The sequence below is a fragment of the Rana temporaria genome, assembly GCF_905171775.1.
Source record: "Rana temporaria chromosome 5 unlocalized genomic scaffold, aRanTem1.1 chr5y, whole genome shotgun sequence".
In the NCBI taxonomy this organism is placed as follows: domain Eukaryota; kingdom Metazoa; phylum Chordata; class Amphibia; order Anura; family Ranidae; genus Rana; species Rana temporaria.
Window position 1 is genome coordinate 77672 of NW_024404466.1, and position 24672 is coordinate 102343.

Below are 24672 nucleotides of genomic sequence, written 5' to 3' on the forward strand. Positions count from 1 at the left end.
AATCTTCTAGATTGTGAGGTGAGTCCAACATTAAAGGGGTCCTCCGGCTCGTCTCTCTCTGTAGCACCCCGCAGCTTCCCGGGAACCTTCTAGATTGTGAGGTGAGTCCTCTGTACCCCCATTAAAGGGGTCCTCCGGCTCGTCTCTCTGTGTAGATGATGGGGGGCAGGGGCTGCCTCCTAGGAGAAGCACTTACCTCCCGGCAGTCTCTGGGGTCTGCAAGTTCATGTATTGTATGGTGGTGACCCCCCCCCCCCCCCCCCCCCCCGGCTCCCAGTACTCTCAGAATAACATGGCGCCTTCCACGTCCTCTTATGCTGCTTTGTAACAACAAGTCACCAATTACAGTTCAGAATGTGGCTCTGTCACCGCCCCTCCATCCGGAACACTATCAGCCAAACATTGACTGCACCCAATCCCATGTATCTCCCCCCGATCCCATGTATTTCCCCCGATCCCGCGTATCTCCCCCGATCCCGCGTATTTCCCCCTCCAATCCCATGTATTTCCCCCTCCAATCCCACGTATTTCCCCCTCCAATCCCATGTATTTCCCCCTCCAATCCCTTGTATTTCCCCCTCCAATCCCATGTATTTCCCCCTCCAATCCCATGTATTTCCCCCTCCAATCCCACGTATTTCCCCCTCCAATCCCTTGTATTTCCCCCTCCAATCCCTTGTATTTCCCCCTCCAATCCCACGTATTTCCCCCTCCAATCCCTTGTATTTCCCCCTCCAATCCCTTGTATTTCCCCCTCCAATCCCACGTATTTCCCCCTCCAATCCCATGTATTTCCCCCTCCAATCCCTTGTACCTCCCCCTCCAATCCCACGTATCTCCCCCTCCAATCCCATGTACCTCCCCCTCCAATCCCACGTATCTCCCCCTCCAATCCCATGTATTTCCCCCTCCAATCCCATGTATTTCCCCCTCCAATCCCACGTATCTCCCCCTCCAATCCCTTGTATTTCCCCCTCCAATCCCACGTATCTCCCCCTCCAATCCCATGTATCTCCCCCTACAATCCCATGTATTTCCCCCTACAATCCCATGTATTTCCCCCTACAATCCCATGTATTTCCCCCTCCAATCCCATGTATTTCCCCCTCCAATCCCACGTATCTCCCCCTCCAATCCCATGTATTTCCCCCTCCAATCCCTTGTATTTCCCCCTCCAATCCCACGTATCTCCCCCTCCAATCCCATGTATCTCCCCCTACAATCCCATGTATTTCCCCCTCCAATCCCATGTATTTCCCCCTCCAATCCCATGTATTTCCCCCTCCAATCCCATGTATTTCCCCCTCCAATCCCACGTATTTCCCCCTCCAATCCCACGTATTTCCCCCTCCAATCCCTTGTATTTCCCCCTCCAATCCCACGTATTTCCCCCTCCAATCCCTTGTATTTCCCCCTCCAATCCCACGTATTTCCCCCTCCAATCCCTTGTATTTCCCCCTCCAATCCCTTGTATTTCCCCCTCCAATCCCATGTATTTCCCCCTCCGATTCCATGCATTTGCCCCTCCGATTCCACGTATTTCCCCCTCCAATCCCTTGTATTTCCCCCTCCAATCCCTTGTATTTCCCCCTCCAATCCCTTGTATTTCCCCCTCCAATCCCTTGTATTTCCCCCTCCAATCCCTTGTATTTCCCCCTCCAATCCCATGTATTTCCCCCTCCAATCCCACGTATTTACCCCGATTCCATGCATCTCCCCCTCCAATCCCTTGTATTTCCCCCTCCAATCCCACGTATTTCCCCCTCCAATCCCTTGTATCTCCCCCTCCAATCCCACGTATTTCCCCCTCCAATCCCACGTATTTCCCCCTCCAATCCCACGTATTTCCCCCTCCAATCCCACGTATTTCCCCCTCCAATCCCACGTATTTCCCCCTCCAATCCCTTGTATTTCCCCCTCCAATCCCTTGTATTTCCCCCTCCAATCCCTTGTATTTCCCCCTCCAATCCCACGTATTTCCCCCTCCAATCCCTTGTATTTCCCCCTCCAATCCCTTGTATTTCACCCTCCAATCCCTTGTATTTCCCCCTCCAATCCCATGTATTTCCCCCTCCAATCCCACGTATTTACCCCGATTCCATGCATCTCCCCCTCCAATCCCACGTATTTCCCCCTCCAATCCCATGCATCTCCCCCTCCAATCCCATGTATCTCCCCCTCCAATCCCATGCATCTCCCCCTCCAATCCCATGCATCTCCCCCTCCAATCCCACGTATTTCCCCCTCCAATCCCATGCATCTCCCCCTCCAATCCCATGTATCTCCCCCTCCAATCCCACGTATTTCCCCCTCCAATCCCATGTATTTCCCCCTCCAATCCCACGTATTTCCCCCTCCAATCCCACGTATTTCCCCCTCCAATCCCTTGTATTTCCCCCTCCAATCCCTTGTATTTCCCCCTCCAATCCCTTGTATTTCCCCCTCCAATCCCTTGTATTTCCCCCTCCAATCCCTTGTATTTCCCCCTCCAATCCCTTGTATTTCCCCCTCCAATCCCACGTATTTCCCCCTCCAATCCCTTGTATTTCCCCCTCCAATCCCTTGTATTTCACCCAATCCCATGTATTTCCCCCTCCAATCCCACGTATTTCCCCCTCCAATCCCACGTATTTCCCCCTCCAATCCCACGTATTTCCCCCTCCAATCCCTTGTATTTCCCCCTCCAATCCCTTGTATTTCCCCCTCCAATCCCATGTATTTCCCCCTCCAATCCCACGTATTTACCCCGATTCCATGCATCTCCCCCTCCAATCCCACGTATTTCCCCCTCCAATCCCATGCATCTCCCCCTCCAATCCCTTGTATCTCCCCCTCCAATCCCACGTATTTCCCCCTCCAATCCCATGTATTTCCCCCTCCAATCCCACGTATTTCCCCCTCCAATCCCACGTATTTCCCCCTCCAATCCCTTGTATTTCCCCCTCCAATCCCTTGTATTTCCCCCTCCAATCCCACGTATTTCCCCCTCCAATCCCACGTATTTCCCCCTCCAATCCCACGTATTTCCCCCTCCAATCCCACGTATTTCCCCCTCCAATCCCTTGTATTTCCCCCTCCAATCCCTTGTATTTCCCCCTCCAATCCCACGTATTTCCCCCTCCAATCCCACGTATTTCCCCCTCCAATCCCACGTATTTCCCCCTCCAATCCCACGTATTTCCCCCTCCAATCCCACGTATCTCCCCCTCCAATCCCACGTATTTCCCCCTCCAATCCCATGTATTTCCCCCTCCAATCCCACGTATTTCCCCCCAATCCCACGTATTTCCACCTCCAATCCCATGTATTTCCCCCTCCAATCCCTTGTATTTCCCCCTCCAATCCCTTGTATTTCCCCCTCCAATCCCATGTATCTCCCCCTCCAATCCCTTGTATTTCCCCCTCCAATCCCTTGTATTTCCCCCTCCAATCCCATGTATTTCCCCCTCCAATCCCACGTATTTCCCCCTCCAATCCCACGTATTTCCACCTCCAATCCCACGTATTTCCCCCTCCAATCCCTTGTATTTCCCCCTCCAATCCCATGTATCTCCCCCTCCAATCCCTTGTATTTCCCCCTCCAATCCCTTGTATTTCCCCCTCCAATCCCTTGTATTTCCCCCTCCAATCCCTTGTATTTCCCCCTCAAATCTCATGTATTTCTCCCAATCCCATGTACTCCCCCTCCCCCCAATCTGATGTATTTCCCCTTCCAATCCGATGTATTCCCACCCCCCTCCCCCCAATTTGATGTATTTCCCCCAATCCGATGCATCTCCCAGTCCCCATGTATTCCCCCCCCCCCCAGGTCTGAATATATGCATGAATTCAATGCATTTCCCACTCTGGATGTATTTCTCCCAATCCGATGTGTTTCTACCAATCAGATGCATCCCCCCCATCCAATGTATTTTCCTCAATCCAATGTTCTCCCCCCAATCACATTGGATTGGGGGAAATATATGGATCTCCCAGTCCCTATGTATCCCCCCCCTCCCCCTCAGGTCTGTTTATATCCCCCAATTCAATGCATCTCCCAGTCCCCATGTATTCCCCCCCCCCCTCCCTCCCAGGTCTGGATGTATCCCTCCCAGTCCCCATGTATTCCCCCAAGTCTGGATTTACCCCCTCCCCCAGGTCTGGATATATCCCCCAGTTCAATGCATCTCCCACTCCGGATGTATTTCCACCAGTTCCCATGTATTGCCCCCAATCTGATGTATCTCCCAGTCCCCATGTATTTCCCCCAGTCCCCATGTATTTCCCCCCCCCTCCCTCCCAGGTCTGGATGTATCCCTCCCAGTCCCCATGTATCCCCCCTCCCCTCTCAGGTCTGGATGTATCCCTCCCAGTCCCCTTGTATCCCCCCCCCCTCTCAGGTCTGGATGTATCCCTCCCAGTCCCCATGTATCCTCCCCCAAGTCTGGATTTACCCCCCCCCCCTCCCCCAGGTCTGGATATATCCCCCAATTCAATGCATCTCCCACTCCGGATGTATTTCCCCCAATCTGATGTATCTCCCAGTCCCTCGTGCCCCCCCCCCCCTTAAGTCTGTCTGTATCCCCCATCAGTTCCAATGCAGCCACTGTCCTCCTATTCATGCTGCTTCAGGTGGATGGAAGAATCAATTGATGAGGCTGCTTGAGAGAAGTTTCAGTATAGCCGATATTGGTTTAGGGCTGAGAAGAAAAATTATGCAAATCAGCTAAAATCATGAAAGAGAAACAGAGAATTCTGAGTTCTCCCACAATAAGACTAAGGGGATTGGGATTGTCCTATGAGGTCGGGGGATTGGGATTGTCATATGAGGTCGGGGGATTGGGATTGTCATATGAGGTCGGGGGATTGGGATTGTTCTCTGAGGTCGGGGGATTGAAATTGTCCTATGAGGTCGGGGGATTGGGATTGTCCTATGAGGTCGGGGGATTGGGATTGTCATATGAGGTCGGGGGATTGGGATTGTCCTATGTGGTCGGGGGATTGGGATTGTTCTCTGAGGTCGGGGGATTGGAATTGTCCTATGAGGTCGGGGGATTGGGATTGTCCTATGAGGTCGGGGATTGGGATTGTCATATGAGGTCGGGGGATTGGGATCGTCCTATGAGGTCGGGGGATTGGGATTGTCATATGAGGTCGGGGGATTGGGATTGTCATATGAGGTCGGGGGATTGGGATTGTCCTATGAGGTCGGGGGATTGGGATTGTCATATGAGGTCGGGGTGATTGGGATTGTCCTATGTGGTCGGGATTGTCCTATGAGGTCGGGGTGCTTGGGATTGTCCTATGAGGTCGGGGGGTTGGGATTGTCCTATGAGGTTGGGGGATTGGAATTGTCCTATGAGGTCGGGGGATTGGGATTGTCATATGAGGTCGGGGTGCTTGGGATTGTCCTATGAGGTCGGGATTGTCCTATGAGGTCGGGGTGCTTGGGATTGTCCTATGAGGTCGGGGGGTTGGGATTGTCCTATGAGGTCGGGGTGATTGGGATTGTCCTATGAGGTCGGGGGATTGGGATCGTCCTATGAGGTCGGGGATTGGGATTGTCCTATGAGGTCGGGGGATTGGGATTGTCCTATGAGGTCAGGGGATTGGGATTGTCCCATGAGGTCGGAGGATTGGGATTGTCCCATGAGGTCGGGGGATTGGGATTGTCCTATGAGGTCAGGGGATTGGGATCGTCCTATGAGGTCGGGGGATTGGGATTGTCCTATGAGGTCGGGGGATTGGGATCGTCCTATGAGGTCGGGGGATTGGGATTGTCCTATGAGGTCGGGGGATTGGGATCGTCCTTTGTAGTTGGGGAATTGGGATCGTCCTATGAGGTTGGGGGATTGGGATTGTCCTTTGTAGTTGGGATCATCCTATAAGGACAGGGGATTGTTCTCTGTAGTCGGGGGATTGGGATTGTCATATGAGGTCGTGGGATTGTTCTCTGTAGTCGGGGGATTGGGATCGTCCTTTGTAGTTGGGAAATTGGGATCGTCCTCTGTAGTCGGGGGAATTGGGATCATCCTATAAGGACAGGGGATTGTTCTCTGTAGTCGGGGGATTGGGATCGTCCTTTGTAGTTGGGGAATTGGGATGGTCCTATGAGGTCGGGGGATTGGGATCATCCTATGAGGTCGGGGGATTGGGGTCGTCCTTTGTAGTTGGGGAATTGGGATCATCCTATAAGGACAGGGGATCGTCCTCTGTAGTTGGGGGATTGGGATCGTCCTCTGTAGTTGGGGAATTGGGATCGTCCTCTGTAGTTGGGGGATTGGGATCATCCTCTGTAGTTGGGGGATTGGGATCGTCCTTTGTAGTCGGGGGAATTGGGATCGTCCTATGAGGTCGGGGGATTGGGATCATCCTATAAGGACAGGGGATCGTCCTCTGTAGTTGGGGAATTGGGATCGTCCTCTGTAGTTGGGGGATTGGGATCGTCCACTGTAGTTGGGGGATTGGGATCGTCCTATGAGGTCGGGGGATTGGGATCATCCTATAAGGACAGGGGATCGTCCTCTGTAGTTGGGGAATTGGGATCGTCCTCTGTAGTTGGGGGATTGGGATCGTCCTTTGTAGTCGGGGGAATTGGGATCGTCCTATAAGGACAGGGGATCGTCCTCTGTAGTTGGGGAATTGGGATCGTCCTCTGTAGTTGGGGGATTGGGATCGTCCTCTGTAGTTGGGGGATTGGGATCGTCCTCTGTAGTTGGGGGATTGGGATCGTCCTCTGTAGTCGGGGGAATTGGGATCGTCCTATGAGGACAGGGGATTGTCCTCTGTAGTCGGGGGAATTGGGATCGTCCTATGAGGACAGGGGGTTGTTCTCTGTAGTTGGGGAATTGGGATCATCCTATGAGGTCGGGGGATTGGGATCGTCCTCTATAGTTGGGGAATTGGGATCGTCCTATGAGGACAGGGGATCGTCCTCTGTAGTTGGGGGATTGTCCTCTGTAGTTGGGGGATTGGGATCGTCCTCTGTAGTTGGGGGATTGGGATCGTCCTCTGTAGTCGGGGGAATTGGGATCGTCCTCTGAGGACAGGGGATCGTCCTCTGAGGACAGGGGATTGTCCTCTGTAGTCGGGGGAATTGGGATCGTCCTATGAGGACAGGGGATTGTCCTCTGTAGTCGGGGGAATTGGGATCGTCCTATGAGGACAGGGGATTGTCCTCTGTAGTCGGGGGGATTGGGATCGTCCTCTGTAGTCGGGGGAATTGGGATCGTCCTATGAGGACAGGGGATTGTCCTCTGTAGTCGGGGGAATTGGGATCGTCCTATGAGGACAGGGGGTTGTTCTCTGTAGTTGGGGAATTGGGATCATCCTATGAGGTCGGGGGATTGGGATCGTCCTCTATAGTTGGGGAATTGGGATCGTCCTATGAGGACAGGGGATCGTCCTCTGTAGTTGGGGGATTGTCCTCTGTAGTTGGGGGATTGGGATCGTCCTCTGTAGTTGGGGGATTGGGATCGTCCTCTGTAGTCGGGGGAATTGGGATCGTCCTCTGTAGTCGGGGGAATTGGGATCGTCCTCTGTAGTTGGGGGATCGTCCTCTGTAGTTGGGGGATTGGGATCGTCCTCTGTAGTTGGGGGATTGGGATCGTCCTCTGTAGTCGGGGGAATTGGGATCGTCCTATGAGGACAGGGGATTGTCCTCTGTAGTCGGGGGAATTGGGATCGTCCTATGAGGACAGGGGATTGTTCTCTGTAGTCGGGGGATTCGTTTTGCTGTTGGGGAGATTCCATTCCATTTTTTGACCATTGTGTCCTCTTCTTGTATCTCGCAGCACATCGATCCCTGGAGTTTTGTCCATGGCACAGCCGCTGCCACAACGTCTTCTGTCCAATCGATGGTCATGGATGAGGTGCCAGACGTTCCGCTGTTTCAAGCTGACATGGGTAATCCTCATTCGTCTCCCGGTGTTATACAAAGAATGGGAGGGAAGCAGTGGAGGTATTTGGTAGGAAGGGAAATGTACTAAAATCTGCCCCAATAGCGCAGCCTATGGCCCCTTCTTCATATTATTACCCCAGCTGCTGCCATAGTGTAGGTGGAGTCTACTGAACTGAAGGCCGTCCTATTGTAGCGATGGCCTGCCCCTTTTTCTAGAGCGGGGAGTTGAACTTCTATATAAGGCTATTGGAGGAAAGAAGAAGAGTTATGTATCCAGGCCTGGACTGGCAGTCTGGCCTCTCTGGTTGTAACAGAAATGATTGGTGGAAAGTTTTTGGGCAGCTGCTTTAATATGAATTGCCTGCAGGCCCAGGTCTATGGTAGCTTAGCGAATGACCTCCTTTAGTTCTGACCTCTGTACACTTCCTACGGACCAATCAAGCCTCACATTTCTGCCTGGGAATATACCCTAAGGGCCTTTCTTCTGATTTCTCTCCCACAGAAGGAATAAAGAGGTTTGCCACCCTTTTGAAGAGCGAAGAGAAACCCATTGACATCCCATCCAGTGAAAGCTCAACATCTATTGGTCAAAAGATCCATAAGGAGGACTCGGAGGAAGACTTGTATACAGACGATCCCTTGAAGGAGAAAGACTCGAGCACCATATCTGCGATGAAGGATGAAGAAATGGACCAAGCGTATGAAATGTCCCGCAGGGAGTACACAGACCGGGAACTGGATGAAGAAGCCCAGCTACTCCTGGCCATCCAGAGATCGATGGATAGTCAGGGGCCCACTGTACAGGAGGAGGAGGAGGAGGATGAAGAGCTTCAGAGAGTATTGGAGATGTCACTCATCCAGCACCAAAGTCCCGATGCCGAAGAATCCTTCCAAAGAGCCCTGGAAATGTCTCTCCAAGACCAGACGGCACATGACAACAATAGACCCAATAAATCTACAAGGCCCACAGGGCCCAATAGACCAATTGTTCAAGAGCCGGCTTACTACAATGAAGCTGTGCTTAGAGTAGACTTGGTCGAGATCAAAGTTCTTGCTGGAGATGAGACCAGTATCGTGGTGGCAAGTACAGCCATCCGCAAGGCCATAACATCGAAACTAAACACGGTCAGCTTTAGAGAAATGGACGTCCTACAAGACATGCCACTGATCCTGAAGGCCCTGGAGAAGAAGCACAAGGTGAAAATAACCAAAGGTGAAAGAGAGCTACAAATACAAGGCTTTCTACATGGGCCCAGCCTGTGCTGGCAGGAGATGAGTGAGATTGTTGCTACCCTCCATTCCCAAGCCCAGGCCAAGATCGATGCCATGGATCTGAAAGTAGGCGCAGATGTAGAAATGATCGATGTGCCAGACACCTCGGAGGAATATCAGTGTGTGGTCCAACCCTTCCTGAACACTCTACAGGACCTGAAACTGTTCATTGATGTCCTACAGGTGAGAAGATCCAAATTCCTTTACTGGTGATACTGGTCCCAATATTATCCCATCCATACTCCTCTCTCTCCCAGTATAGGGCATTAGATGACCCAATATTATCCCATCCATACTCCTCTCTCTCCCAGTATAGAACACTAGATGCCCCAATATTATCCCAGCCATACTCCTCTCTCTCCCAGTATAGGGCACTAGATGTCCCAATATTTTCCCATCCATACTCTTCTCTGTCCCAGTATAGGGCACTAGATGTCCCAATATTATCCCATCCATACTCCTCTCTGTCCCAGTATAGGGCACTAGATGCCCCAATAGTATCCCATCCATACTCCTCTCTGTCCCAGTATAGGACACTAGATGTCCCAATATTATCCCATCCATACTCCTCTCTCTCTCCCAGTATAGGACACTAGATGCCCCAATATTATCCCATCCATACTCCTCTCTGTCCCAGTATAGAACACTAGATGCCCCAATATTATCCCATCCATACTCCTCTCTCTCCCAGTATAGGGCACTAGATGTCCCAATATTTTCCCATCCATACTCTTCTCTGTCCCAGTATAGGACACTAGATGTCCCAATATTATCCCATCCATACTCCTCTCTCTCCCAGTATAGGACACTAGATGCCCCAATATTATCCCATCCATACTCCTCTCTGTCCCAGTATAGGGCACTAGATGTCCCAATATTATCCCATCCATACTCCTCTCTCTCTCCCAGTATAGGACATTAGATGCCCCAATATTATCCCATCCATACTCCTCTCTGTCCCAGTATAGAACACTAGATGTCCCAATATTTGCCCATCCATACTCTTCTCTGTCCCAGTATAGGACACTAGATGCCCCAATATTATCCCATCCATACTCCTCTCTGTCCCAGTATAGAACACTAGATGTCCCAATATTTGCCCATCCATACTCTTCTCTCTCCCAGTATAGGACACTAGATGTCCCAATATTATCCCATCCATACTCCTCTCTCTCCCAGTATAGGGCACTAGATGCCCCAATATTATCCCATCCATACTCCTCTCTGTCCCAGTATAGGGCACTAGATGTCCCAATATTATCCCATCCATACTCCTCTCTCTCTCCCAGTATAGGACATTAGATGCCCCAATATTATCCCATCCATACTCCTCTCTCTCCCAGTATAGGACACTAGATGTCCCAATATTTGCCCATCCATACTCTTCTCTGTCCCAGTATAGGACACTAGATGTCCCAATATTATCCCATCCATACTCCTCTCTCTCCCAGTATAGGACACTAGATGTCCCAATATTATCCCATCCATACTCCTCTCTCTCCCAGTATAGAACACTAGATGCCCCAATATTATCCCAGCCATACTCCTCTCTCTCCCAGTATAGGACACTAGTTGTCCCAATATTATCCCATCCATACTCCTCTCTGTCCCAGTATAGGGCACTAGATGCCCCAATACTATCCCATTCATACTCCTCTCTCTCCCAGTATAGGGCACTAGATGTCCCAATATTATCCCATCCATACTCTTCTCTGTCCCAGTATAGGGCACTAGATGTCCCAATATTATCCCATCCATACTCCTCTCTCTCTCCCAGTATAGGGCACTAGATGTCCCAATATTATCCCATCCATACTCCTCTCTGTCCCAGTATAGGGCACTAGATGTCCCAATATTATCCCATCCATACTCCTCTCTCTCTCCCAGTATAGGGCACTAGATGTCCCAATATTATCCCATCCATACTCCTCTCTCTCTCCCAGTATAGGACATTAGATGCCCCAATATTATCCCATCCATACTCCTCTCTGTCCCAGTATAGGGCACTAGATGCCCCAATATTATCCCATCCATACTCCTCTCTCTCCCAGAATAGGACACTAGATGCCCCAATATTATCCCATCCATACTCCTCTCTGTCCCAGTATAGGACACTAGATGTCCCAATATTATCCCATCCATACTCCTCTCTCTCCCAGTATAGGGCACTAGATGTCCCAATATTATCCCATCCATACTCCTCTCTGTCCCAGTATAGGACACTAGATGTCCCAATATTATCCCATCCATACTCCTCTCTCTCCCAGTATAGGGCACTAGATGCCCCAATATTATCCCATCCATACTCCTCTCTGTCCCAGTATAGGGCACTAGATGCCCCAATATTATCCCATCCATACTCCTCTCTGTCCCAGTATAGGACACTAGATGTCCCAATATTATCCCATCCATACTCCTCTCTGTCCCAGTATAGAACACTAGATGCCCCAATATTATCCCATCCATACTCCTCTCTCTCTCCCAGTATAGGACACTAGATGCCCCAATATTATCCCATCCATACTCCTCTCTCTCTCCCAGTATAGGACACTAGATGCCCCAATATTATCCCATCCATACTCCTCTCTGTCCCAGTATAGGACACTAGATGTCCCAATATTATCCCATCCATACTCCTCTCTGTCCCAGTATAGGACACTAGATGCCCCAATATTATCCCATCCATACTCCTCTCTCTCCCAGTATAGGACACTAGATGTCCCAATATTATCTCATCCATACTCCTCTCTCTCTCCCAGTATAGGACACTAGATACCCCAATATTATCCCATCCATACTCCTCTCTCTCCCAGTATAGGGCACTAGATACCCCAATATTATCCCATCCATACTCCTCTCTCTCTCCCAGTATAGGACACTAGATGCCCCAATATTATCCCATCCATACTCCTCTCTCCCAGTATAGGGCACTAGATGCCCCAATATTATCCCATCCATACTCCTCTCTCCCAGTATAGGACACTAGATGCCCCAATATTATCCCATCCATACTCCTCTCTGTCCCAGTATAGGACACTAGATGTCCCAATATTATCCCATCCATACTCCTCTCTCTCCCAGTATAGGACACTAGATGTCCCAATATTATCCCATCCATACTCCTCTCTCTCTCCCAGTATAGGACACTAGATGCCCCAATACTATCCCATCCATACTCCTCTCTCCCAGTATAGGACACTAGATGCCCCAATATTATCCCATCCATACTCCTCTCTGTCCCAGTATAGGACACTAGATGTCCCAATATTATCCCATCCATACTCCTCTCTCTCCCAGTATAGGACACTAGATGTCCCAATATTATCCCATCCATACTCCTCTCTCTCCCAGTATACTACACTAGATGCCCCAATATTATCCCATCCATACTCCTCTCTGTCCCAGTATAGGACACTAGATGTCCCAATATTATCCCATCCATACTCCTCTCTCTCCCAGTATAGGGCACTAGATGTCCCAATATTATCCCATCCATACTCCTCTCTCTCCCAGTATAGAACACTAGATGTCCCAATATTATCCCATCCATACTCCTCTCTCTCCCAGTATAGGACACTAGATGTCCCAATATTATCCCATCCATACTCCTCTCTCTCCCAGTATAGAACACTAGATGTCCCAATATTATCTCATCCATACTCCTCTCTCTCCCAGTATAGAACACTAGATGCCCCAATACTATCCCATTCATACTCCTCTCTCTCCCAGTATAGGACACTAGATGTCCCAATATTATCCCATCCATACTCCTCTCTCTCCCAGTATAGGACACTAGATGCCCCAATACTATCCCATTCATACTCCTCTCTCTCCCAGTATAGGGCACTAGATGCCCCAATATTATCCCATCCATACTCCTCTCTCTCCCAGTATAGGGCACTAGATGTCCCAATACTATCCCATTCATACTCCTCTCTGTCCCAGTATAGGACACTAGATGCCCCAATACTATCCCATTCATACTCCTCTCTCTCCCAGTATAGGGCACTAGATGTCCCAATATTATCCCATCCATACTCCTCTCTCTCCCAGTATAGGACACTAGATGCCCCAATACTATCCCATTCATACTCCTCTCTCTCCCAGTATAGGGCACTAGATGCCCCAATATTATCCCATCCATACTCCTCTCTCTCCCAGTATAGGGCACTAGATGCCCCAATACTATCCCATTCATACTCCTCTCTCTCCCAGTATAGGGCACTAGATGCCCCAATATTATCCCATCCATACTCCTCTCTCTCTCCCAGTATAGGACACTAGATGTCCCAATATTATCCCATCCATACTCCTCTCTCTCCCAGTATAGGGCACTAGATGTCCCAATATTATCCCATCCATACTCCTCTCTCTCCCAGTATAGGGCACTAGATGCCCCAATATTATCCCATCCATACTCCTCTCTCTCCCAGTATAGGGCACTAGATGCCCCAATACTATCCCATTCATACTCCTCTCTCTCCCAGTATAGGACACTAGATGACCCAATACTATCCCATTCATACTCCTCTCTCCCAGTATAGGGCACTAGATGCCCCAATATTTGCCCATCCATACTCCTCTCTGTCCCAGTATAGGACACTAGATGCCCCAATATTATCCCATCCATACTCCTCTCTGTCCCAGTATAGGACACTAGATGTCCCAATATTATCCCATCCATACTCCTCTCTGTCCCAGTATAGGACACTAGATGCCCCAATATTATCCCATCCATACTCCTCTCTCTCCCAGTATAGGGCACTAGATGCCCCAATATTTTCCCATCCATACTCCTCTCTCCCAGTATAGGACACTAGATGCCCCAATATTATCCCATCCATACTCCTCTCTCCCAGTATAGGACACTAGATGCCCCAATATTATCCCATCCATACTCCTCTCTGTCCCAGTATAGGACACTAGATGTCCCAATATTATCCCATCCATACTCCTCTCTCTCCCAGTATAGGGCACTAGATGCCCCAATACTATCCCATTCATACTCCTCTCTCTCCCAGTATAGGGCACTAGATGCCCCAATATTATCCCATCCATACTCCTCTCTGTCCCAGTATAGGGCACTAGATGCCCCAATACTATCCCATTCATACTCCTCTCTCTCCCAGTATAGGGCACTAGATGCCCCAATATTATCCCATCCATACTCCTCTCTCTCCCAGTATAGGGCACTAGATGCCCCAATACTATCCCATTCATACTCCTCTCTGTCCCAGTATAGGGCACTAGATGCCCCAATATTATCCCATCCATACTCCTCTCTCTCCCAGTATAGGGCACTAGATGCCCCAATATTATCCCATTCATACTCCTCTCTCTCCCAGTATAGGACACTAGATGTCCCAATATTATCCCATCCATACTCCTCTCTCTCCCAGTATAGGGCACTAGATGCCCCAATATTATCCCATCCATACTCCTCTCTCTCCCAGTATAGGACACTAGATGTCCCAATACTATCCCATTCATACTCCTCTCTCTCCCAGTATAGGGCACTAGATGCCCCAATATTATCCCATCCATACTCCTCTCTGTCCCAGTATAGGGCACTAGATGCCCCAATACTATCCCATTCATACTCCTCTCTCTCCCAGTATAGGGCACTAGATGCCCCAATATTATCCCATCCATACTCCTCTCTCTCCCAGTATAGGGCACTAGATGCCCCAATACTATCCCATTCATACTCCTCTCTCTCCCAGTATAGGGCACTAGATGCCCCAATATTATCCCATCCATACTCCTCTCTGTCCCAGTATAGGGCACTAGATGACCCAATATTATCCCATCCATACTCCTCTCTCTCCCAGTATAGGACACTAGATGTCCCAATATTATCCCATCCATACTCCTCTCTCTCCCAGTATACTACACTAGATGCCCCAATATTATCCCATCCATACTCCTCTCTGTCCCAGTATAGGACACTAGATGTCCCAATATTATCCCATCCATACTCCTCTCTCTCCCAGTATAGGGCACTAGATGTCCCAATATTATCCCATTCATACTCCTCTCTCTCCCAGTATAGGGCACTAGATGTCCCAATATTATCCCATCCATACTCCTCTCTCTCCCAGTATAGAACACTAGATGTCCCAATATTATCCCATCCATACTCCTCTCTCTCCCAGTATAGGACACTAGATGTCCCAATATTATCCCATCCATACTCCTCTCTCTCCCAGTATAGAACACTAGATGTCCCAATATTATCTCATCCATACTCCTCTCTCTCCCAGTATAGAACACTAGATGCCCCAATACTATCCCATTCATACTCCTCTCTCTCCCAGTATAGGACACTAGATGTCCCAATATTATCCCATCCATACTCCTCTCTCTCCCAGTATAGGACACTAGATGCCCCAATACTATCCCATTCATACTCCTCTCTCTCCCAGTATAGGGCACTAGATGCCCCAATATTATCCCATCCATACTCCTCTCTCTCCCAGTATAGGGCACTAGATGTCCCAATACTATCCCATTCATACTCCTCTCTGTCCCAGTATAGGACACTAGATGCCCCAATACTATCCCATTCATACTCCTCTCTCTCCCAGTATAGGGCACTAGATGTCCCAATATTATCCCATCCATACTCCTCTCTCTCCCAGTATAGGACACTAGATGCCCCAATACTATCCCATTCATACTCCTCTCTCTCCCAGTATAGGACACTAGATGCCCCAATATTATCCCATCCATACTCCTCTCTCTCTCCCAGTATAGGACACTAGATGCCCCAATACTATCCCATTCATACTCCTCTCTCTCCCAGTATAGGGCACTAGATGCCCCAATATTATCCCATCCATACTCCTCTCTCTCCCAGTATAGGACACTAGATGCCCCAATACTATCCCATTCATACTCCTCTCTCTCCCAGTATAGGGCACTAGATGCCCCAATATTATCCCATCCATACTCCTCTCTCTCCCAGTATAGGACACTAGATGCCCCAATATTATCCCATCCATACTCCTCTCTCTCCCAGAGAAACAAGTATGTAGGTGAATGAATGACTTCCTCTTGAGCAGCAGTCACTCACAATCCCATCAAAATTGTAAAAAATAAAAAGGTTAGCTTATATAAGGGGAGGAGGGAAGTCTCCTCTCCAAATATAGGGATTTTTACGTGAGGTGTGTTGCTCTTAGTATCGTAGGTAGGCGCACAAAACACAAGGTTTTTAGATATCAAAAATAATTTAATTATATAGATATAAAGTTTCACATTTCATAAAATAAGTTAGCAAAAAATGAAATATACATGATCACGACCAAATTTACATGATTTATACAAAAAAGGAAATGAGGGTTATAATTAGAAGAAAAGTAGATGCGATATTGCCAACTAGTTTCGCACTAGATGTGCTTCATCAGGGCTTGCATGATACTTCTGTTCCTTATTTACATGTAATGGTCTGTGTACGACATAAGAGTTAATCATTAATACAGGTATGGTCAATGTAATGTATTTAAACTTTGTAAATGAGTATTCAACACAGATACAAATACTAAAATATAAAAAAGAAAGAATATAGTGCGCTTACCAATATATGTTTAAAAAGCTCAAAGAACCATGGCAGAACAAGCTGCCAAGAAAGTAGCGAAGGCGAACCTGATGCGGACGGAAGGTATTGACTGCTGCACTTTCAATCAGTGGAAGCCAGATCCACTTGATTTTAACAGGTGCGGACAATGAGATGTATAGAGGGGGTTCACCACAATTGAGGAGGAAGAGATACAGGTATTTGTACGTTGTATCTAATTCTCTCCTAAGGAATTAAAAATAAAGATATGAAAGGAGAAGAAAGAGTAATAATGATACAGCAAATTAAGGAGATATCCGTATATATTTATAGACATTTTTTAAAATTAAAATAAGTATCTTGTTTTTAAATAGACAGAGACCGAGTAAATATCTATGCATTAAATAAGTATGAATAAAGTCTAGCAAATATATATAAAACTAGAGAGTATTACCTCAATAGTAGTGAAGTTTGGATATAGGGTTAATGCTGTCAATAGAGTCCAGTGTAGTTCATACTGAATTCATAATATGTTCTATAAGTAAGTAAAGTACAAAATATGTATGCATATAGGTATATAGATGAATTCAATTTATTTTTAAAAAGTAACTATTGCATTGCAGCGTAGTGCCCGTCTATTAGAGAAGAATATGATTGAAAAGGAAGAAAGTTTACCTTAGATGGTTAATAACATGGAGTATATAATACTCTAAGCTGTTATCCTAGGGGGATATACTATCCCAGTGGCATTATAGTTAAAGGCAATGCTGTCAGAATGGTCCAAGGGCAGTTATATATATTTAGGTTCCGATTCTATAAACAGACAGAATAATAAATAGATTAAGTTCATGCCCATGACAAGGAAAGCCTGCGTAGAGGATTAGAACTTAAGGAGATAAACTGGAAAGTAATTACCTTATTTATGTTGTGACACCAGAGAGCTGACTAAAGCAGCGTTCCACGTGTAATGTGATATCCTCCCTCACGCCGTCCAAGTCAGCGTCTGACATACATTGTGTCAGCGCTGGCCTTAAGAGCGACATCTCCACCGGAAATGATAAGAGTCAAACATGACCCCTGGCATCATATCCGGTCCACGCGTCCCAAGTTACTTGCGCGCGCATCCAATGCGCTCCAGCGTGATGATGTAAGCTGGAGCGCATAGGGAGGAGACATGTGTTGACAGTCTCGGACCGGCCAAAGACGAAAAGGTGGCCGGATGTGCGCGCGCATCCCATCTGATGTTGATGATAGGACGGGAGGCGTTAAAGAAAGCACGCCCCCTGTATTGGGACATGTGATTGGCCACACCAAGGTTGTGCAAAGTCCGACCTACCCCCGCATCAAGGAACCCTCCATATATTAGATGGAATAGTTCAGAGCTTTGAAAACACAAACAGAAAGTTTTAGTAAACACTAATAGTAAGTTATACGCAATAAAACGTGTATTTAACTATAAAGGGATATATTAGAATATGCTAATGATTTCTCTCAGCTATATATCCAGTGGTTTATTTTCACATTGTCTTATCTGGGGGAAGGTTAATGAAAAAGACATCTGCAGTAGTAAATATTTTTGGAAAGTTTTCACACTTTCCAATTGTTAATTCATCAGGTTGAATATAGCAAAGTAGAGTGAAATAAAACAAAATACACTCCAAGCAAAATTAAAACAAAAACAAAACATAACAAAACAAAACAGAGCAAGAAACAAAGCACAAGAGATACATATCAGCCAGTAGTAGAGGGAAAAGCAATCCAATCATAGATCATCAAGTTTATATCATATATTTAACAAAAATGGTTTAGTAGATCTATATAGGGCTGGTATACAAGGCAAAGGTATAATTAGCCCCGACACGGCGACCTATATTAAGGTATATATATACGGTTTACAAGTTAAATCTCTATGATTTGCGCCAGTGATAGATGAGTATATAAGGTGTATTCTAATAAAGTTTAATGATAATCAATCACGGCCATGACATTACCCTATAAGAAAGGTTTAAAGGACAAGGATGTATTGAGCCCTGGTACATAGGTGGCTCGTTGGTCAAAAATCCAACGGGCCTCACGTTGGAGGATTTTTTTATCAAAATCCCCTCCTCTTTCCGGGGGGGAGATCACTTCTAATGCAAAGAAAGTAATGAAAGATGGATCATAGCTATGGTGCAACCCCACATGTTTACAAATAGGTGTGTAGAGCAAACCTGCTTCTAGATAATAAAGATGATCCTTGATTCTTCTAGAGAATGCCCTTTTTGTCTTTCCTATATAGAAAGCGCCGCACCGACACTTTGCAAGGTATACAATACCTGTAGTTGAACAATTAGCATGTTTCTTGGATTTAAGAAAACCTCCTCTAGGGAGGGGACAGCCGTCCCCTTCTTCGATCCAGGGGCAAACATCGCAGTGTCCACATTTATAGGTACCCGGTATCCCAGGCTCCTGTAAAGTGGGAGCGTCAGGTACCAGGTGACTATGTGTGAGGCCATCTTTGATGGACCTGCATCTTCTATAAACAATTTCAGGTCTTTGTGAAATATATTTTGAAATGATAGGGTCCTCAGCAAGGAAGTGCCAATTATGGTTAATCAATTGGCGAAAGATGTTCTGATCAGAACTAAAAGTGGTTATTAATTTAGTTGTTGGATTGGACTCTTTTTCCTTTTTCTTAAATAATAATGTATCTCTTGTGTTTATCTTTGACTTTGCATATGCCTGTTTGAGAACTTTTTTGCTGTATCCTCTCAATGAGAGGCGTGAATAGAGGGCAGACGCTTCTCTTTCAAAATCTTCCTCTTTCGCACAATTGCGTCGAAGTCTTAGGTACTGACTGTAGGGGATGCTTCGCACCAACGATCTTGGGTGAGAGCTGGAATAGTGTAAAATAGTGTTTCCTGCCGTTTCTTTCCTATACAGATTAGTGGACAGGGTACCATCATCATTTACTGAGATTTCTAAATCAAGAAAGGGGATGCTTTTGGTATCCGACTGGATCGTAAATTTTAAATTATAATTGTTAATAGATAGGTATTCCATAAATTTGGCCAAAAGGTCCGCACCGCCAGTCCAGATGACTAAAACATCGTCAATATACCTCCGCCATAATAAGATATGGCGGAGGTATATCACGGCGGAGTCATCTGAAAAGATGGCTCTCTCCCACCCCCCCAGGTACAGGGTGGCATACGATGGGGCACAAGAAGTCCCCATCGCCACACCCTGTACCTGGAGGTAGGTTGAGCCATTAAAGACAAAAACATTATTAGTCAATATATGCTCAAGCAAGGCCGTAACGAAGTTACAAAGTTTCCAGTTATTGTGGTCTTGTTCACGTAAAAACTGGGAAATGACCTGAATCCCTTTCGTGTGAGGGATACTAGAGTAGAGGGCCTCTACGTCTATTGCTGCCAAAATTGATCCTGGGGGTACACTCATGCCTTCGACTATTTTTAAAAGTTCCAACGTATCTTTAAGATACGATGGTAGTGCCATTACATGGGGTCTCAATTGCATGTCTACATACTTACTTGCAGTTTCCGTATGGCTGCCTATACCCGAGATAATAGGGCGCCCGGGTGGGTCCCTGATGTCTTTATGTATTTTGGGCAATGAGTAAAACGTAGGAGTTATAGGCCACTTAATTTCTAGATATTCCCTCAAATCTTGATCGATCAATCCCTGCTGAAATGCCAGTGAGATTAATGAAATATAATCAGATCTGGCTTTTGGAACATCATCTTCTGCTATTATTTTGTACCAGTTGTCATTACATAGAATTTTGTCGCACATTTTAATGTATTGGATCCTTGTCATTACAACCACATTGCCCCCTTTATCGGAAGGTTTTATTACCAATTCACTATTGCTAGTGAGTTCGGTAAGTGCTTGCTGTTGTTTTTTTGATAAATTGTTATCAGAGATTTTAGGAATTACTAGATTTTCAATTTGTTTTCTTGTTTGCTTAGGGAAAGCCCATACTGCTGGGGAGGTTTGCAAGTTAGGGAATCTTTGTGATTTGGTCTTAAACTTACAGGGTTCCGGAATCAGTTCTATTTCTGGTTCTGTTTCATCGGAAAGGTCAATAAGATCTTCAGAGCTCTCGTTTTCGTCCAACAATTGGATCAAGATTTTCAAGGCTCTGAAGTCTTGTACCTTGAAGTCTTTATATAATTCTTCTTCCCTAGACGCTATACGTCCCCTGTCAGTATCAAACATAAATTTATATGTAAGATTTCTAGCAAATAAATGTAAATCTTTAATTAGGGTAAATTTATCCACTTTTTGTGAGGGGCAGAAACTAAGTCCCAGTCTCAACACCTCAATCTCAGTGGATGAGAGATTGTATGTCGAGAGGTTAACAATATCTAATCCTGAGTCAGCTGCATCTGCTTGACCACAAAGGGATCCATTTTTAAAATCAAGTGGATCTGGCTTCCACTGATTGAAAGTGCAGCAGTCAATACCTTCCGTCCGCATCAGGTTCGCCTTCGCTACTTTCTTGGCAGCTTGTTCTGCCATGGTTCTTTGAGCTTTTTAAACATATATTGGTAAGCGCACTATATTCTTTCTTTTTTATATTTTAGTATTTGTATCTGTGTTGAATACTCATTTACAAAGTTTAAATACATTACATTGACCATACCTGTATTAATGATTAACTCTTATGTCGTACACAGACCATTACATGTAAATAAGGAACAGAAGTATCATGCAAGCCCTGATGAAGCACATCTAGTGCGAAACTAGTTGGCAATATCGCATCTACTTTTCTTCTAATTATAACCCTCATTTCCTTTTTTGTATAAATCATGTAAATTTGGTCGTGATCATGTATATTTCATTTTTTGCTAACTTATTTTATGAAATGTGAAACTTTATATCTATATAATTAAATTATTTTTGATATCTAAAAACCTTGTGTTTTGTGCGCCTACCTTCGATACTAAGAGCAACACACCTCACGTAAAAATCCCTATATTTGGAGAGGAGACTTCCCTCCTCCCCTTATATAAGCTAACCTTCCTCTCTCTCCCAGTATAGGACACTAGATGCCCCAATATTATCCCATCCATACTCCTCTCTGTCCCAGTATAGGACACTAGATACCCCAATATTATCCCATCCATACTCCTCTCTGTCCCAGTATAGGGCACTAGATGTCCCAATATTATCCCATCCATACTCCTCTCTCTCTCCCAGTATAGGGCACTAGATGTCCCAATATTATCCCATCCATACTCCTCTCTGTCCCAGTATAGGGCACTAGATGCCCCAATATTATCCCATCCATACTCCTCTCTCTCCCAGTATAGGGCACTAGATGCCCCAATACTATCCCATTCATACTCCTCTCTCTCCCAGTATAGGGCACTAGATGTCCCAATATTATCCCATCCATACTCCTCTCTCTCCCAGTATAGGGCATTAGATGCCCCAATACTATCCCATTCATACTCCTCTCTCTCCCAGTATAGGACACTAGATGCCCCAATACTATCCCATTCATACTCCTCTCTCTCCCAGTATAGGGCACTAGATGCCCCAATATTATCCCATCCATACTCCTCTCTGTCCCAGTATAGGGCACTAGATGCCCCAATATTATCCCATCCATACTCCTCTCTGTCCCAGTATAGGGCACTAGATGCCCCAATATTATCCCATCCATACTCCTCTCTGTCCCAGTATAGGGCACTAGATGCCCCAATATTATCCCATCCATACTCCTCTCTCTCCCAGTATAGGACACTAGATGTCCCAATATTATCCCATCCATACTCCTCTCTCTCCCAGTATAGGGCACTAGATGCCCCAATATTATCCCATCCATACTCCTCTCTGTCCCAGTATAGGGCACTAGATGCCCCAATACTATCCCATTCATACTCCTCTCTCTCCCAGTATAGGACACTAGATGTCCCAATATTATCCCATTCATACTCCTCTCTCTCCCAGTATAGGGCACTAGATGTCCCAATATTATCCCATCCATACTCCTCTCTGTCCCAGTATAGGGCACTAGATGCCCCAATATTATCCCATCCATACTCCTCTCTCTCCCAGTATAGGGCACTAGATGCCCCAATACTATCCCATTCATACTCCTCTCTCTCCCAGTATAGGGCACTAGATGTCCCAATATTATCCCATCCATACTCCTCTCTCTCCCAGTATAGGGCATTAGATGCCCCAATACTATCCCATTCATACTTCTCTCTCTCCCAGTATAGGACACTAGATGCCCCAATACTATCCCATTCATACTCCTCTCTCTCCCAGTATAGGGCACTAGATGCCCCAATACTATCCCATTCATACTCCTCTCTCTCCCAGTATAGGGCACTAGATGTCCCAATATTATCCCATCCATACTCCTCTCTCTCCCAGTATAGGGCACTAGATGCCCCAATATTATCCCATCCATACTCCTCTCTCTCCCAGTATAGGGCACTAGATGCCCCAATATTATCCCATCCATACTCCTCTCTCTCCCAGTATAGGGCACTAGATGCCCCAATATTATCCCATCCATACTCCTCTCTCTCCCAGTATAGGGCACTAGATGCCCCAATACTATCCCATTCATACTCCTCTCTCTCCCAGTATAGGGCACTAGATGCCCCAATATTATCCCATCCATACTCCTCTCTGTCCCAGTATAGGACACTAGATGCCCCAATACTATCCCATTCATACTCCTCTCTCTCCCAGTATAGGGCACTAGATGTCCCAATATTATCCCATCCATACTCCTCTCTCTCTCCCAGTATAGGACACTAGATGCCCCAATATTATCCCATCCATACTCCTCTGATTTTCGGAAGGGGTGTTTGACCCAATAACAGCCAATCAGAAGCCATTATCTGCTCCTACATAAGACAAGAATGAAGGCTCTCCAGTCCTTTCTGTCCCCATAATCATATTGTCACCCTTGTGTAACCGACTACACAGGTCCACAAAGTCCACAATCCTCTTCTGTACAATCAGTATCAGCTGAAGAAGCTGCGGATGGTGACCGACCCCAACAAGCCAGCGGAGCGCGTTCTGTACCACGGCACCAATGAGACCAGCGCCAAAGAGATCTGCCACAGCGGCTTCAACCGCAGCTTCTGCGGAAAGAACGGTAATGATCTCCCCCCATACTGTACAGTTATGTCCCCCTATAGCCAACACCCTGGATTCTCTTCTAGGTGTACATAATATTACTGGGTCTGACATTTGTAGGATGGTGTGGGTCTATATTGAATGGTGATGGTGTGTATAGGATTGTGTGTGTGTGTGTGTGTGTGTGTGTATAGGATGGTGTGTGTGTGTGTGTATAGGATTGTGTGTGTGTGTGTGTGTGTATAGGATGGTGTGTGTGTGTGTGTATAGGATTGTGTGTGTGTGTGTGTGTGTGTGTGTGTATAGGATGGTGTGTGTGTCTGTGTATAGGATGGTGTGTGTGTGTGTGTATAGGATGGTGTGTGTGTGTGTGTGTATAGGATGGTGTGTGTGTATAGGATGGTGTGTGTGTGTATAGGATGGTGTGTGTGTGTGTGTATAGGATGGTGTGTGTGTGTGTGTGTATAGGATGGTGTGTGTGTGTATAGGATGGTGTGTGTGTGTGTGTGTGTGTGTATAGGATGGTGTGTGTGTGTGTGTGTGTGTGTATAGGATGGTGTGTGTGTGTGTGTGTGTATAGGATGGTGTGTGTGTATAGGATGGTGTGTGTGTGTGTGTATAGGATGGTGTGTGTGTGTGTGTGTGTATAGGATGGTGTGTGTGTGTATAGGATGGTGTGTGTGTGTGTATAGGATGGTGTGTGTGTATAGGATGGTGTGTGTGTGTGTGTATAGGATGGTGTGTGTGTGTGTGTATAGGATGGTGTGTGTGTGTATAGGATGGTGTGTGTGTGTGTGTATAGGATGGTGTGTGTGTGTAAAGGGTGGGGTGTGTGTATAGGATGGTGTGTGTGTGT

At 46.7% G+C, this 24672-nt stretch overlaps 1 protein-coding gene across 1 annotated transcript in view; it reads left to right on the top strand.

The window, feature by feature from the left end:
- PARP10 (poly(ADP-ribose) polymerase family member 10) overlaps positions 1–24672 on the top strand; it is a gene marked incomplete at its 5' end in the record, with an annotated part of 117547 nt that overhangs the window by 76155 nt on the left and 16720 nt on the right. Inside the window, 3 exon segments of the mRNA XM_040334342.1 lie at positions 7773–7884; positions 8382–9334; positions 23664–23835. Of these exon segments, the coding sequence (XP_040190276.1) occupies positions 7773–7884; positions 8382–9334; positions 23664–23835 (1237 nt within the window).